Genomic DNA, 16850 nt, shown 5'->3' on the forward strand with positions numbered 1-16850 from the left:
TATTTTGTCTCATCTTACCTTCTTTTCAGACTTTTTGAAATTCAAATGGGCAACAAATACTTCTCTAAATGGAAATGAATGTTTGGAAATCCACCATAGTTCTACACTAACTGATTTATAATTTAAGAGTTGCTTTCTCTGTTTTTCTGGTAGTAGTTTACCCTCTGTTATTTAAAATAAAATACTGATTTCCTGAAGTACAGCTAAAGAACATTTATATTAAAAAAGAGTTTACAAGTATAATAAGTCCTTGATGCTAGTGGCCAGTCATTCTTACGGCTGAGAATTAAATACTATATCCAACCCAAATTCTTATTTGGCAAAATATTATTTTATCTAACTCATTATCATGAAAACATTTTCAAACAAAATAGATGCATTTTATCAGTAAAGAAAATGTATTTTCATTTTCCATCGATTACTTCTATATTTTTCAGTTTCCCTAGATCTCAGCCTACAACAAGAGCTAAGAAGTGATTGGGCTTCATTAAATTCTCCAGAGTAATTAAGACATTTTTTATAAATACAGTTTTTACTTATTCATAAAATGCACCATTATTATTTTTAATAGAATTTTTTTTCCTTTTCAGATAATAAAAGATACACCTTTTTCCTAAATCCATCTACCCCACCTTGGATCCTAGGTGAATTAGGAGTTCGGTAAACATTTCAAGAATGAGTCAGTGCATCATAAGTGTGATGGGTAGCAAACATAGATTTTAAATGCATATATAAATACAAAACTCTGTGGCATTCATTGAAACTAATCTTGAAGAGCATCTACTGTGTGTAGGTCACTTAACACAGAGTAGAGCAAATTTAGAAGTCAATAAAATAAACCCTCCAAGAGCCTACAGTAAAGCATGAAAGATAAATAAAATTCACAGTGACAAGTCTTACAACAGAGAAGAGACAGGTGAAGGCAGAGCATGGGATCAAGGCTATCCCAGAGCAAGTGCAGTCAAAGTTAGAATATGGACGGTGGATTGAATGGATCAGATGAAAGACAAGAGTAGACAAAATGTTTACGGTAGGGGTGAAGGCTGAAAGGAGGAGATACTGTCAGGTACTAAAGGAAGTTGCAGCAGCCTGGATTGTGATTGCAAGGATGGGGCGGTGAAAGATGACCCGGGGAGTTAGTGATGTCGGGCTTTCTAAATCAGGTGAAAGCACTTGGATTAAGAAGGAAGGGGCTTACCAGAGGCATTTCAAGCAAGGTAGGGCCATATTGAGATCCGGGGTTTAGAAAGATTATTTTGGCTGCAGCCTCCAAAGTGGCATGAGGAGGCAAAATGGGGAGCAGAGAAATAATTCAAGTGACAGCAGTGACGATGAAAGATTGTGGACAGTGAACAGCAAAACCCCGGCGCAGTGCAGAATATTCGGGAATTCAGCCAAAACTATAAACACGTTTGTGTGTGGTGCATCTTGGGGTTTAGGAGGCTGGGTGACAGTACCCATCATAAATGGACTGTGTCAGTTCTTTGGGATAGTCCTAAAACAGTATTTGTAGTAAAAATTATGAATCATGGGAAAATGAAGATTGATGGTTCATAATTTTGTTGGTAGGTTCTACACCTAAGATCTCAGGATGTCATAAAAATACAAAACTGGAAGGGATGCCAGCAATTATCTAGTCCCATGCCATTTTGTTTACTAATAAGGTGAAACAAAGTGGTTTGGGTTTTAGAGCCTGTTGGTGCCAAAACTGAAATGAGAATCTTCGTCAGCAAAAATAGTGTATTTAAAAGTAGTTGTAGAGTTCCCTTTAATTCAAAACGGGAGAAGAAATCTTGCAGATACTTTTAAATATTCATCGACATCTTTGAGAAATATAAAGTAATATGGGGCAACGTGGAAGGAGATGGCATTAGAGATAGTTCTGAGAAATAAACTGAACTTCTGGAATGCTTATTATAAATGTTTTGAGCACACTATACCCTTGATAAAAACAATGAGAAAATTATAATAATGTGGCCTTCACCTAAACCTCTCAATATAAAATCATGCCAAAGTGCATTCTTCCAAATCTACGAAAAGAATAGAGCAGGCTTCTGACTAAAGGTAGAGGAATAACATTTCTCTGCTCACAATTCGTCTCTGAACCGAACTAAGTAACGAGGAAAATGAGAAACATGAAGGAAAAGAGGGAGTTATTCCATCTTTGATGGAACCATCTATAACCTGAAAGAGCGGTGTAAGCTGAGGATGGAAACACTCAGTGAGGAGGAGGACCAAGTCAGGGAGACCAGCAGGAAGGTGTGAGCCTCTGTGTTTCTCTCCGAAGGAGTTTGCACAGTTGACCCTCAGTGTCCTCAGGGGATTGGTTCCAGGACCCCCTCACCCTGAGGGTGCCGAAATCGGAGGATGCTCAAGTCCCTGATGTGAAGTGGCTTAGTATTTACATAGAATGCACATCTGCACATCCTCCTGCATATTTTAATTGTCTCTAGACTACTTCTAACGCTAGGTAATAGTTGCTGGTGTGCAGCAAATTCAAGTTTTTCTTTTTGGAACTTTCTGGAATTTTTTTTACTGAATATTTTTCATCTGTGGTTGGTTGAATCTGCAGGTACGAGGGCAAATTGATAACAGCTGATTAGAGCTGAAGGGGCAGGATATATGCGCAGGCTGCAGGACCTTCTCTAAGTGGCATCACAGGGTAGAGAACTGGGAATTCTGAGCAGGGAAACACACACGTATGTCATCCTCATCAACTACATACTTTTAGCGTGAGAGCCTAGAGGAGAAATTGGGAGAAAAGTATGCCCTTCGTAGCTGTGACAAACCCCCAGGCTTCACGATGCTTTGCAGGAGAACAGACGCACTTCTGCTTCTTGACGTGGAGTTGACCATTTGAGCAACAGGGCTGTGAACCGTCATCTTCACTTCCGCATGATTAATGGCCTGTGACCCTCTAGGCTGAGCGTTGGTGAAAGTGTTGTAAACAACAGACCAAATGCAGGTTCCTTTTACCCAGCTTCAGCACCAGCACCTCTTCCCACACTTTCTTTTAGCAAATTGCTCATCCAGGAAAAGCCTCCCACTTAAAAGATGAGAAAGTTAAAGACCAAGCATGAGCCCTTCACAGAGCAGAAAGGAGCAGAGATACTACAGCCTCCAGATAGCTAGCACCTTGGTGAGTCACTGCCGTGGTCCTACAGGAGACCTCTTCATCGCCAGGCCCTCGGATGCTCTAGATACTCAGTTCCCACCCTGCTGTGTGCTCACTGTTGTTCCTTCTGGTCCCCCGACACCAACAGTTCTCGCCCCAAGACCTTCACGCCATTACCCCTACCATCTTTCCCCATCAGTGTCTTCTTTTCTTCACAGAATCATAAAGCTGACAGAATAAAAATAAACCAGTTTCCCAGTAATTATATACTACTAACAGCAGAGAATAATGTTTCCCTTTGGGCTTCGTAGAAATAATATGTCAGTAAAATATAAACAATATTCTCAGTAGTATTTTAAAGAAGTATTTATCAACAGGAATAAAGAGCAATAGACTCCTTCAACAACTCTCAATATATGCCAGTGTCATGATTCTGAAATTTAAGTCAGTAAGAAAAAGTACGTCTAGGGAATGTAAAAGTGGCCCCATCTTGACCTAATGAAAGACTTAACCTATTCTAGAGGAGTAAACTGACTGCGTGGGCACAGCTTCATGCATTTTCCATTGGTAGTGTGTCTTTCATTGAAACTGAATTAGTTGGCTGGAGCTGTCAGAACAAAGTACCACAGACTGGGCGGCTGAAACAACAGCAATTTATTTGCTCACATTTCTGGAGACAGGATGTCCAAGCTCCAAAGGCTGCCAGTTTGATTTCTCCTGAGACCTCTCTTCTTGGCTTATGTGTGACTGTCTTCTGGCTGTGTGCAAATCCCTGGGGCCTCTTCTTAAAGGAGCATCAGTCCTATTGGATTCGAGCCCAGTCATTACGACCTCATTTGACCTTAGTTACCTCCCTAAAGACCCTACCTCCAAATGTAGCCGTGTTGGGGCTTAGACTTTCAGGGTATGAGTTATGAGGAGACAAAATTCTGTCCATAGCATCTCTGAATAATACTTGATTAGCAGTTAATTCAATATTGTATTCCCAGATAAGTACTTGCTATGCAGATATCCTGTGTTGCCAAATTAGGACAGAGCCGTATGCGTGGATAAAATGACATTATCGTATAAGACGAAATGCTTAACAAGAACAGGTGACTGAGTAGATGTGATGCCAGCTCTTTAGCGGTGACCTAATGAAGTTCTGTGGGCAAAGCCAAGACGCTTTTCCAGAAGCAATTTTGGGCTCTCTCTAATGCACAGATAATTGGATAATCAAGTGCCCAAATGTTGTGCCTAATTGTAGAACAAAGTTGACAAAATTAGCCTAGAGAAATGTTTAAATTATGCATAGCTAAATGCCCATTTCAGTCCAAAAATAATCTCTGTAAAGTAGGCACAAGACATCTGTCTTAGCAGATACAGTAAATCCAGAATGTTTATCTTTAGTTTTATGTAGTAAATGTTATTTAGTAACACTTAGTAGAGAAAGTAAACATACAATATCTGTCTCAGTAAAGCAGATATAAGATAGTCATCTCTAAGCAGTGTGACTTCCTATCTGTGAGAAAAACTGGCTGTAAAACACTTGGAGGAAACAGTGAGTTGATGTTCTAGGGCTGCTAACTAAAAGTGTGTGAAATGCTATCAAAAATGATAGCTTCATTTTGGTACAGTTAATGCCTCCTTAGGGAAAACAAAAAGAAGCTAACGGAGCAGATAATTTATTAACAGGCTCCCTAGTTTCTAAAATTAAAATTCACTTCTTTTTTTCTTGATTATGCACCTCTTTCTCTTCTTTATGACTGGCCATCCAAATGTGGTTTCAGCCATGACAGTAAAATCAGAAAAGTCGGAAGTCAGCAAGTTGAAGAGTCCTCGTAAATTGTCATCTAGTCCAGCAAAAGATACCTCACACCTACTTGATCTTTACGGCAAAATTAAGAAAGAATAAAGAATCACAAAATGGCTTTCATTCATGATACTCTGAGGCATTTTCTTATTTTTTACCTAATCTGTTATTTTTCTACCTCTGTGACAATTGTTCTGGTAATACATTTTTTCTAAAATAACATTTCCTTTTATTCACCTTTAACTATTTAACTCCCAACTTATTCCCAAAAGAATTTACAGAAACTTATTTGTACTTTTTTCTTAAACACAAATTAACAAGATATTTAAACACTGTACCAGTTAACATTGCCAAACGTATTAAAAAGGATTTTATGTTTGAGAGGGCCTTTCCTTTCCATTGACATGGTATTTTTGGCAGGAGTTAAATTCTATTTCTAATTTTGCTAGCATTTCGTGGCAGATATTGTGGATGGGCTATGCAGATGCCACTTTAGAAAACACTATTTTCCTTTGTCTTCCTCCATGAGAGAGTCTGGGAAGTGCTAATATTACATTTCCAGGATCCTGCAGAGGTAGAAATGGTCAGATGAGCAACAAGACACAAAGAGATGTAGCAGAAGTCACTAGATAGGGCCTCTGGAAAAATTTTTTATTTTTAAAGAAAGAACCCCACTGGCTGCCCTTGTGCGGGACTTTGACTCTCTGCTTTCTTCCTACCTTGAGATCCAGCAGCCACTTTGGGCCATGAGACCACAACCCTCAAGATGTCAGCCAGCACATTCAGGGTGATGGAAAATAAAAAGGAAGAGCCTGGGTTCTTACTGACCTGACCCATTGGTCTGTTTTGCACTCCCTACATCCATTATTCTTGTTATATGAGGAAAATAAAATGCTCATTAAGCCAAAGTTCCTTGAGCTTTTTGGTTACTAGCAGCCAAATGCAATCTTGACACCATATGAAACACCATTCATACTATTTAAGGACACTGTTACTGTGCCCTGTGAAAAAGAGGACTGTTTAGCTTGTGAGATTACTTAGCTGTTTTTGCACTAGTTTAATTTATTGGTGGATTTATTGCACACATTTAACCATTTCTATGTGATTATTTTAAAATAGGCATATACAATAAATCCACTTTGGGGTCTCTCTTTATACACAAATCTTTGTTTTAGTCCAAATTAGGGACGATTGTTGGGAAACTACTCCAATTTTCCCTTTGATAGCACACATGGTTACATATTTACTTATGGAATATTTATTACCAGAGGTTATGAATGGTCTAAATCAGTAATTTTTTTTGGGGGGGGGGATGTCATCTCTATATCTGCATTCCGATGCTGACACAGCCTAGGAAAATGTGTGTTTGTTGGGAGAAGAAGGGGTTTAATTCTGGATGTTCTTTTGTTCAAACCCTTGTGGTCCACTAGAAAGTAGCCCCTGCCAGGCTGTGCCCCTAAGTGGGTTCAAGGTTCCTCATCATGAAAGCTACAGCTTCTCATCCCTTCCCCCCCAACCAGGGAGTGCCTCAAGTCCTGAGTTACATACTGTCCTGTTTGACATCTGTTTCTTCCCTTCTCTCCTAATCAGTGTAACTAAATGGCCCATCGGGAAATACTAGAATTTGTGATTGGTAGGGGCGGGACTCCCGGGGTGACTCTGATGTGTAGGCAAGTTTGGGAACCACTGATGGAGACAGAAGACAGAGGCCCAGGCAAAAGAGGGGTCCGTTTAACTTTGCTTGAATCAGGGATGCCTCATTCTCTACAAACGGCAGTAGTTAATCTCTCAATCTCAAAGCTTCTGATCAACAGGAAAGACAAAAATAATACAGAGGCATCTCAGACATTCTCAGGTCTTGCATTCTGTTATGCTAATGCCTGAAGGACCAACTTCAATTGAATTTCTAAAGTTGAAGGGCTTCTTCCTTTCCTTTTTGACTTGTTTCCTCCTGAAATCAGGGGACCAGGAATGCTGGGTCTTTGTTAAGAGGATGGAAATTAAAATGGAAAAGAAGTAGAGGAGTCCAGAGAAGACCACCTCATTAAGGAGCAGGGGTGGGGTGCAGGGTGGGCGATGGCAGCCACTGACCTCTGGCCAGTCGCCTGGCTTGTGCCTGAGTTGGGCTTCCCTGCCAAATGCTGCCCTTGGCTGAGCTGCTCTGGAGCCAGTCTAGCTGCCGTGTGACCGTAACTCCTACAGCGCCAGTGCAAACCATTTCTACATGACCTACAGGGTAAGAGCTCTGGGCTGGACAGCAGGTATGTCAAAGTTCAGAGTCTATTTTCCCTTCGGCTGTTTATTTTTATCTTAAGGACATTTGATGTTTAATATTCACTTCCGAGTATCTTCGATAAGACAGATGCCTCACCAAGTGCCCTGTGATGGTCAGCCGTCACAGTCCCTTCAAATTACTAGACTGTAGACTTCCCGAAGATAATAAATCATTCCTGGTCCCAGTACCCTAGCGCATAAGGCATGTTCACAATTTTTTTAAAAATCAAAGGGAATAATAAAGTTCCCTTGGTTATTATGTGAAAGATCTGTGAATTGAACCTGTATTCTCAGTCTGATACCCCTTCCTGTAGTCTATGCTACCCACCAAGCATATATAAATGGGTCAATAGAAGGTAAATCTTCATGATAATTTAGGATTGGTGTTCCTGGCGGCAGAGAAGCTAAAATCAATACAGCTGATAACCCTAAGGTAAATCTTGTCTTACGGTGGCATTTAGGTGTCTTCTCTCCAATCTTTATTATGGGACGATATTTCACAATAATTTAGGAAACAGTTTGATAGATTATCTGGTTTCTGTAGCTCTTACAGCATGATTGTAATAAAGCACAATGGAAGAATAAAATCCACATAACAGTCTAGAGACTGCATAGCCTGGTCCTCAGTCAGTCCTGTGTTTTCGTGTCCTCCTCATCTCTCCCTTCATCACCAGAACATGATCACTCGTGGCCTTCTTGCTCTTCCTCCTGCCTGCCAGAGCATCCCTCACTCAGCCCTGAGCGATACCTCCTGCTCACTGCCTGTGGGACAATCTTCTCCCTTACCCATCTGACTGTCCCCCACTTCAAGTCTCTGCTCACAGGCTCACTTTTCAGAGACCTTCTCTGACTGTCCCACCTGAAAAGACCCTCTCACTACTCTCTACTTCCTCCTAACTGCTTTCTCTTTCTCCAGTGCATCTGTCCCTGTCTGGCATACTTTAGGCTATTTGTGTGTTCCCTGCTGACTGCCCTAAGCCACATGCTCCACAAGGCCAGCTGCTTGGTCTGCTCACTTGTTTTGTTAGACCTACAGCTAGAACAGTGAGTGGTGCTCAAAACTATCTGTCACATTTTCTCCACACCCTCTCCAGCATTTATTGTTTGTAGATTTTTTGGATGATGGCCATTCGGACTGGTGTGAGGTGATACCTCATTGTAGTTTTGATTTGCATTTCTCTAATGACTAATGATGTTGAGCATTCTTTCATGTGTTTGTTGGCAATCTGTATATCTTCTTTGGAGAAATGTCTATTTAGGTCTTCTGCCCATTTTTGGATTGGGTTGTTTGTTTTTTTGTTATTGAGCTGCTTGTAAATTTTGGAGATTAATCCCTTGTCAGTTGCTTCATTTGCAACTATTTTCTCCCATTCTGAGGATTGTCTTTTGGTCTTGTTCATGGTTTCCTTTGCTGTGCAAAAACACTCTTGCACTGCTGGTGGGAATGTAAATTGATACAGCCACTATGGAGAACAGTATGGAGGTTCCTTAAAAAACTACAAATAGAACTACCATACGACACAGCAATCCCAGTACTGGGCATATACCCCGAGAAAACCATAATTCAAAAAGAGTCATGGGGCTTCCCTGGTGGCGCAGTGGTTGAGAATCCGCCTGCTGATGCAGGGGACACGGGTTCGTGTCCCGGTCTGGGAAGATCCCACGTGCCGCGGAGCGGCTGGGCCCGTGAGCCGTGGCCGCTGCGCCTGCGTGTCCGGAGCCTGTGCTCCGCAACGGGAGAGGCCACAGCAGTGAGAGGCCCGCGTACCGCAAAAAAAAAAAAAAAAAAAAAAAAAGAGTCATGTATCACAATATTTATTGAAGCTCTATTTACAATAGCCAGGACATGGAAGCAACCTAAGTGTCCATCGACAGACGAATGGATAAAGAAGACGTGGCACATATATACAATGGAATATTACTCAGCCATAAAAAGAAACAAAATTGAGTTTTTTGTAGTGAGGTGGACGGACCTGGAGTCTGTCATACAGAGTGAAGTAAGTCAGAAAGAGAAAAACAAATACGTATGCTAACACATATATATGGAATCTAAGAAAAAAAAATAAAAGGTCATGAAGAACCTAGGGGTAAGATGGGAATAAAGACACAGACCTACTAGAGCATGGACTTGAGGACATGGGGAGGGGGAAGGGTAAGCTGGGACGAAGTGAGAGAGTGGCATGGACATATATACATTACCAAACGTAAAATAGACAGCTAGTGGGAAGCAGCCGCATAGCACAGGGAGATCAGCTCAGTGCTTGGTGACCACCTAGTGGGGTGGGGTAGGGAGGGTGGGAGGGAGATGCAAGAGGGAGGAGATATGGGGATATATATATACGTATAGCTGATTCACTTTGTTATAAAACGAAACTAACATGCCACTGTAAAGCAATTATGCTCCAATAAAGATGTTAAAAAAATAAATATATAAAACCAAAAAAAAAAAAAAGTATCTGTCACAGACTAAGCAATTAGGCAATGGTGATTAACTCATCGTAGAGAAAAAATAAATAAAAACCTACGCAGGCTGTGTTACAGCTAAAATCTACCCAAGCCTGGGCAGACATTTCAGAAGTTCCTTTTAAATAACAACACAATGCCAAGTGTCCACTTTGTTCGGGCACTATTTAAGTACTCAGAAGTCCAGAGAGAGATAAGGCTTATCATTCTGGAAAAATTAACAGCATAATGGGATAGAAAGACAGGTCCACATCTCAGTCAGTCCAGATGTGACTAGTTCTTAAACCTCTACAGGAGAGCTACCTGTAAACCCTAGAGTAGGGAGCAAAAGTAATCTGGATTATGGAGCTTTGAAGGGACTTTAACCAAGAGGGATATTATAAAAAGGGAGAGGGTAGTATCTGACGGGAAGACGAGCGTGGAAGCATGAAGCGTCCTGGAACACCCAGGCTGCCTCTGCCGCTGGAGTGAGAGAGCCCTGGATGGCTTGCGAGACCCTGAGGTCGAAGAGGTGTCAAGTGTGTGGAAAACATACCCTGATTGACCTGAATGGTCTCTACGATTCACAGGCACCTGGCAGGTGGGTCCACCTGCAGGTGCGCTCCTGTGGGCGGGTTTGGAGAAGGCAGGGCAGTTCCTTGGAGTGTGGAGGAGAAGATAAAGAAGTGAGAGTCAGAAACAGTCCCTGATGCGTGGAAAAGTCACGTGGAGAGAGTCGGATAAGGGACGCCAAGCCAGGATATTTAGCTCTGCAGAGGAGTACAGCGGAACTTGGTTATTACCCAAACCAGCGTTCATTCATCTGTGCCAATTCTACTGTGTGTTGGGGTCATGACAGGTGCAAAGATGGTACAAAAAGAGGAACAATAACGGTTCGCAATTAGCGGGAAGCCTTACAGGGAAGCTGTGTACTGTACCATGAGATAAATATCAGAGAGCAGCTGTGGCATTTGGGATTAAGGGTTGGATTTAATTAAATGACTTCTGTAGATCAAAAATTGTCAAATAATTGGCAAGTGGATATGGCTCACCTTAATAGTTTTAATGTCCTTTCTCAGAAATGCGGCTGTTAAGTTCTCTGTCATAGCAGACTCAATTGTCAGTCTCAGTATTTTGGTTTACATGTCAATGAATACTGGTATGTCAGGAAAAAAGAAAGAGCTCAGATACATTACAAAGTAGTGAATCCAATTACTCATTTATTATATAAACATTTATAGGCATAGTATAAACTATCAAATAAAAATCAAATGTATTAGAGATGAATGTTAAATATATAATGTCAATGTAACATAAGTGTTTAAGTCAATTATAAAAATAACATTCAAAAATAAATACTTCATAAAGTTTAGAAAAATGAATCAACATGAAAAAGTGAAAATGAATAACATTAATTTGTACTTTTAAAGGTCATTGTCAAAGAAGAACACATCAGTAGGAACTCCAGTGAGTCCCCGGTAGACTTTTGTACAAATGTCCCCAGCTGCTCAGAAAGCAGCATCAGGGAAGGAGTGAGGAAATAATAACAACCTAATATTTTCTTTAGGCTACTCATTATCACATCCCATTTCTAGTGATAATTTAGAAGAGATATTTGACCAGCTTTTTTTTTCCTCTAGGGGCTTCAATCTTTTCACTGATAACAAACGATGGTGTTTGTTTCCAGGAAAGCACGTCAAGGTCATCTTTAACATCTTGCATTTTGTTGCATATAAAAAGGAGGTTTGAGGCAGTTACTGTATCAACGTCAACCCAGTCTTATTCTTGCTTTACTTGTTCTGCTTGTTCAGAAAACACAGGAGGTAGATGCAGATTCTCAAGTGTAGGCAGTGTGACCTCCAAGGGAAATATCTGAATCTGTGTGGATTTGGCACAATTACTTAGGGCTAGTGTGTAGGGGTCACGAATGCAGAATGTCCAAAAAAGCTGCCCGAATGAAGCTTCACTGGCCTAATTGTGGGACACGTTCGTATTCTGTGGGTGATGAGTAGGTCCAGCTCACACATGCGTACCTACTGATACTGATACGTGTGTCACTAGTCCATGCCGAACTGCTAGTAACAGACGTGCCAGACAGTAGGTTCCGCTCAGCCAGCTCTGGCCTTGCATCTGCATCAGGGAAAACCAGCATCTCTGGTGGAGATGAAGGGCCACTGGACGCTCTAGACCCTCAGCATGGGAAGCGGAAAGGCCCTCGCCCACATCCACCCTGTGCGTCTACAGCCAGTTTATTTCAGAGCACTCTGCAAAGTCAGGAGTTCCCTGACTCAGTTAATATAGAAAACAGTATTCCCCCAAATGCTGTAATGTATTTCATTATAAAAAGTTATGAACTTTAGCATCACAGAGGCAAAAAGAAACTTCTAGAAGTCTAAGGTTTGCTAATAATCATAGTAGTGGCTAATATTTTGAGCCCTATATGCCAGGGGCTAATGTGAATTGTACAGTTTAGCTCTCACAGTCGCCCTGTGAGGTAGAAAACAGTAAACTGAGGGAGTGAAAATGGAAACTTTTCAAGACTCAATTGTACCTGGTGGCCCAGCAGAGCTTGGGAATCCCAAAACCAAGTCTTGTGTTCCCATTCCTGCCCTCAAAGCTGTGTCCTTGGTCAGGACCCTGGACGCCTGCCCCCCTACCCAACTGACAGGCCACACCAAATGCACCGTCTTTTCTGTTATAAGCCATTGGTCTGAATTGCCTTTGTTTATTTCAGTCAAAGAAATTTGGTTCAAGGCGTCCCAAGTGTTAAATTCAAGTAGCTACATTCCCAGCTCGGTTCAACTCAAGTTCAACAACTTGAACTCCAAGGCCTGTCCTTAAGGAAGAGTGTTCTCTGAGGCTTTCTTGGGCCCGTGTCGCACCCGGCAACGCGTTAGCTCCTGTATAGCCGCTACTGTCAGCGTTGTCTTCTTTATTTGACGGCTGAGCCGTCAGGAGGGCGCGATGACCCTGTCTGCACACAGTGCCTGGCTTGGTTTGGTTTCGTGTTTCCTTTGCTAGTTTGCTAAGAAAACAGAAGTGGTATATCCTGCATGTTGAAGGCGCAGCACCATTATATCGCAAGCTGATTGCACTTTGAGATTCCCGACCTCTCGGAAGTAACGCTCCTCCTCTTGAGGAGAATAAGCTATCTCTGGGTCAGTCTCTGGGCTTGTATAGGTTCCCCACGGGGCAGGCACGTGCCTGAAAACCACCCGGAAATTCAGCTCATAGTCACTTCCACAGACACTCCAAAAACTGAGAACTTGATCAGAAAGCGTTTAGGTTGCTAATAAAACCGACGTTTGAATTTGCTCTTGGTCGCGGCCAATGATGAGGTGCAAACCTGGGAAGGACGAGCGAGACGCGCCCCTGCGAGCCGTGCCCAGAGAAACCGGCCTGGACGGTGCGAACTCACTCTTCTGCCTCCGCTCGCCAGCCCTGAGGAGGGTCTTCTGAGCTTGGACCGCGCCGTGTATCGGGTCACATCATGTGTCACCCGGAAGCCCTGCAACACCTGCTTCCCACAAAAACCCCACGGGCTGCTCTGGACCAGTCCCTCCCTTTCTCTGCAAGCCACCTCTTCCCTCCCATCGCCCTGCAGGTCCTGAGCACAGCGGCCGTGTTTCCTTCTCCACCCAACCCTTCAGCCTCCTTTCCTGCATTTCGCTTCAAACTACCCTTCATCGTCTCAAAAACTGTTACTGTTTCCCTCCGTATAATGTAAGCCCCATGCCTGTGGGAATTTAGTCCTGTTTGTCCACTCACCTCCTTACGTAGAACAGAGCCTGACTCACAGTTGGCCCTCAAAGAATATTTTTTGTATGAATAAATGAATAACACATATTTTAGTTAATACATTCTGTGTCGTTAACACGACAGAGCAAAGTTGAAACGTATGTATAATTGTGGTGTATTTGTATCCACATTTCCTTACGATCATGTTATAATGAAAAGAGGCTTGATTCTGCATATTTTCTTTTCATCTGAAGACCATGAAATATTTGTTTTGTTTCATAAATGAGTTTTAACATCAATTGAAGGGAAAGAATATTCAAATGGATATATAGACTTAAATATTCAGTAGGAAATGAACTATCTTACTTATATGGCTTACGTTAAAAAACACATCAATTAAAACAAAATTGGTGTTTACATTTTAATGGTAGCAATTACAGATAACATGCAGGAAGGGTGTAGACCAGGAAGAAACATCTATTAATTGTAACATTTGCATTGTCAACACATCTGTGTAGCTTTGTGTATCCCTTAAAAGACAATAAGTTAAATACCTTTCTCTTAAATTTAAAGTACACATTTTTCTGGCTTTTGTAAATAAATGTTAGATGAATTGAGTATCCTTTTGAAACTGTTTACAGAAACAATGCAAAAATAAACCACTGTTCATTTTCGAAATTGTTTAAAAATGCTAATTGTGTAGCTTTTTAATGGTTCATTTATTTGTCTTTCCCATTTTCAGAAATTGAGAAGGGAGGGTGTGGGGACCCAGGTATCCCTGCCTATGGGAAGCGGACAGGCAGCAGTTTTCTCCACGGAGACTCGCTCACCTTCGAATGCCAGGCAGCCTTCGAGCTGGTGGGGGAGAGAGTTATCACGTGTCAGCAGAACAACCAGTGGTCTGGCAACAAGCCCAGCTGTGTATGTGAGTACTGAGCCTGGTCCCGGGTCTATTCCGAGGCTGCCTTGAGAGGGGGGAGAGAAGCAGGGCGGGCGCTGAGGGCGGGCAGCCCTCAGCATCGCTTGGGAGCATGACATTGACCAGAAACAGCCAGGGCTTCTCAGACGCTAGCTCTCATGCTTTCTTCACTTCCTTAAAACCAATCAGTGATGTTCTTGCTACTAGATGGATAAACTCACTGAGAGCCTTTTCCACTAGAAAGATCTTAACAGAGCATCACTTCCATCAGGAGGGGCTGATGCCAGACCGTTTGAGCCATCAGTAGGGCCCGGGGTCTTTACAACCCAATAATGTCCTGTGACACTTAAGACAAGTTCTGAGCATGGGCCGTGCTGTCACTTTGCATTTCAGTGGAAGAACTGCCTGCTTCCTCATAAGTGTTTTATCAAGTAGAAAAGAAGGACTTCATAGCCAATTGAAAAGCAGGATTTTTTTGTAACTAAATATAGCAGTGATTGGGGAACACATATGAAATTGTGTAGAATAATAAGCATATCCACACCCTAGAAATAAGTCCAATAGATGTTCCCTCCAAAAAATGAAGAATATATATTCATATATGTATATATAATATTCATATATATGAATTTCACATAAATATGTTATATATATTCATATATATAATATATATATGAATATATATTACTGATTTTTGAGTACACATTTAAGTATTCCAAGAGATTTTTATATTATCTACCCAGGACATGGTCTGATTTTCCAAGTTATTATTTAATCATTGTTACCCTATAAATAATTTAAAAATTAATTTGAAAAAATGCACTTTAAAGGCAAACACAAAATTTAAAGTGAAAAGTTATCGTAGAAAACTGACTAGAACCAATATTGTTTTCTGGAAATTGTTCTTATGACACAGGCATACGTTTTCATATTAATATTTGCTCTTCTGAAGGTAGAAAGTTGCAACTAGAAATTTTAATATTTGCCACAAATTTCAGGCAACTTGATAGTATCATTTTTGAATCAAGCTTGCACTTTATTATGTATAGGCTCTAGTTGTTCTATATATCGAATGTATTCTGTTGACAACTTGGGAAAGAGAAAATGTTACGGTCCAGGATCACCCATTTAAAAACCGTTGGACGATCCTAGGTAACTGCAGGTATGGATTTGCCCCAAGTCCTTCGCATGTAGCCAGCCCTTTGGATGTGGGCAAAACTGTTTGAAAATTTATCTGTGTCTTCACAGTTTCCTGTTTCTTCAACTTTACGGCGTCATCAGGAATTATCCTCTCTCCAAATTATCCGGAGGAGTACGGTAACAACATGAACTGCGTCTGGCTGATTATCTCGGAGCCCGGCAGCAGGATTCACCTCATCTTTAATGACTTCGACGTGGAGCCTCAGTTTGACTTCCTTGCGGTCAAAGACGACGGGATTTCGGATATAACCGTGCTGGGCACTTTCTCTGGCAACGAGGTGCCCTCCCAGCTGGCCAGCAGTGGGCACGTCGTTCGCCTGGAGTTCCAGTCGGACCACTCCACCACCGGCAGGGGCTTCAACATCACCTACACCAGTAAGTCGCCCGCTCCTCCCCGCGCCCGCTTCTCCCCTGGTTCTCACGTGTGTGCAGCCCGGTGTCAAGGCTGATACTCCAGGGGTTTGGTTTTGTTTGGTTTTGTTTTTGGCGGTACGCGGGCCTCTCTCTGTTGTGGCCTCTCCCGTTGCGGAGCACAGGCTCCGGACGCGCAGGCGCAGAGGCCGCGGCTCACGGGCCCAGCCGCTCCGCGGCACGTGGGATCCTCCCGGACCGGGGCACGAACCCGCATCCCCCGCGTCGGCAGGCGGACTCTCAACCATTGCGCCACCAGGGAAGCCCACTCTAGGAGTTTTATAATCACAGTTTATAAAAATTATATAGCATTATCCTGAGAACCTAGAAAATACCTCACTCCGTTTAGGTTAGTGTCTTGATCACCCCTATAGTGAGGACTGGATCACAGGTCTCTCTCTCTCTGGTTTTCCATCCATCCATCCATCCACCCATGTGTCCTCCAGGCAACAGAATAGAATAGTAAAAAGGCCTGAGGCATGTGGGGTCAGGAGCCATGGATTAGAACACCTGCACTTGTATATACTTAGTGAATTTTGACAAGATGGCTAACTTTTCTTTGCCTCAGATTTCTCATTGGCATTAGAGACGATATTTAAGAACATCTCAAATTGCGTTGTTGAGGGAATAAAGTAAGATAATAATGTTAATAGGAGTTAATACGTTATAATTTACTGACTGCCTACTTCTCTTAGGTGCTGTGCTTATGATTTGACGGGAATTATTTCATTTAGCGTTGCTGGGACTCTGGAATATAAGCTTCATATTCCTCATTCTGTAAATAAAGATAACGAGGCTCAGATCACAAGAGTAACCTGCCCAGGGGCAGGTAGTAAACACAGGACCCAGGATGCTGCTCTAGATAATGTCAGAACCAAAAACCTTTTTTATCACCTACGTATCTCATCTCTGCTTTTCCTAGTGAAAAAGTGCTTTCAAACTGTGAAATGCTGTGTGGA

At 42.1% G+C, this 16850-nt stretch overlaps 1 protein-coding gene across 4 annotated transcripts in view; it reads left to right on the forward strand.

Annotated features, from left to right (window-relative positions):
* The window catches only part of CSMD1 (CUB and Sushi multiple domains 1), a 1661506-nt gene that overhangs the window by 1328765 nt on the left and 315891 nt on the right, over window positions 1-16850 (forward strand). For all 4 annotated transcript variants that reach the window (XM_067022449.1, XM_067022447.1, XM_067022448.1 and 1 more), the window contains exons 13-14: window positions 14104-14286; window positions 15529-15855. In XM_067022449.1, coding sequence (XP_066878550.1) covers window positions 14104-14286; window positions 15529-15855 — 510 coding nt within the window. The remainder of the gene's footprint in view (window positions 1-14103; window positions 14287-15528; window positions 15856-16850) is intronic.

The sequence above is a fragment of the Kogia breviceps genome, chromosome 20, assembly GCF_026419965.1.
Source record: "Kogia breviceps isolate mKogBre1 chromosome 20, mKogBre1 haplotype 1, whole genome shotgun sequence".
NCBI lineage: Eukaryota > Metazoa > Chordata > Mammalia > Artiodactyla > Physeteridae > Kogia > Kogia breviceps.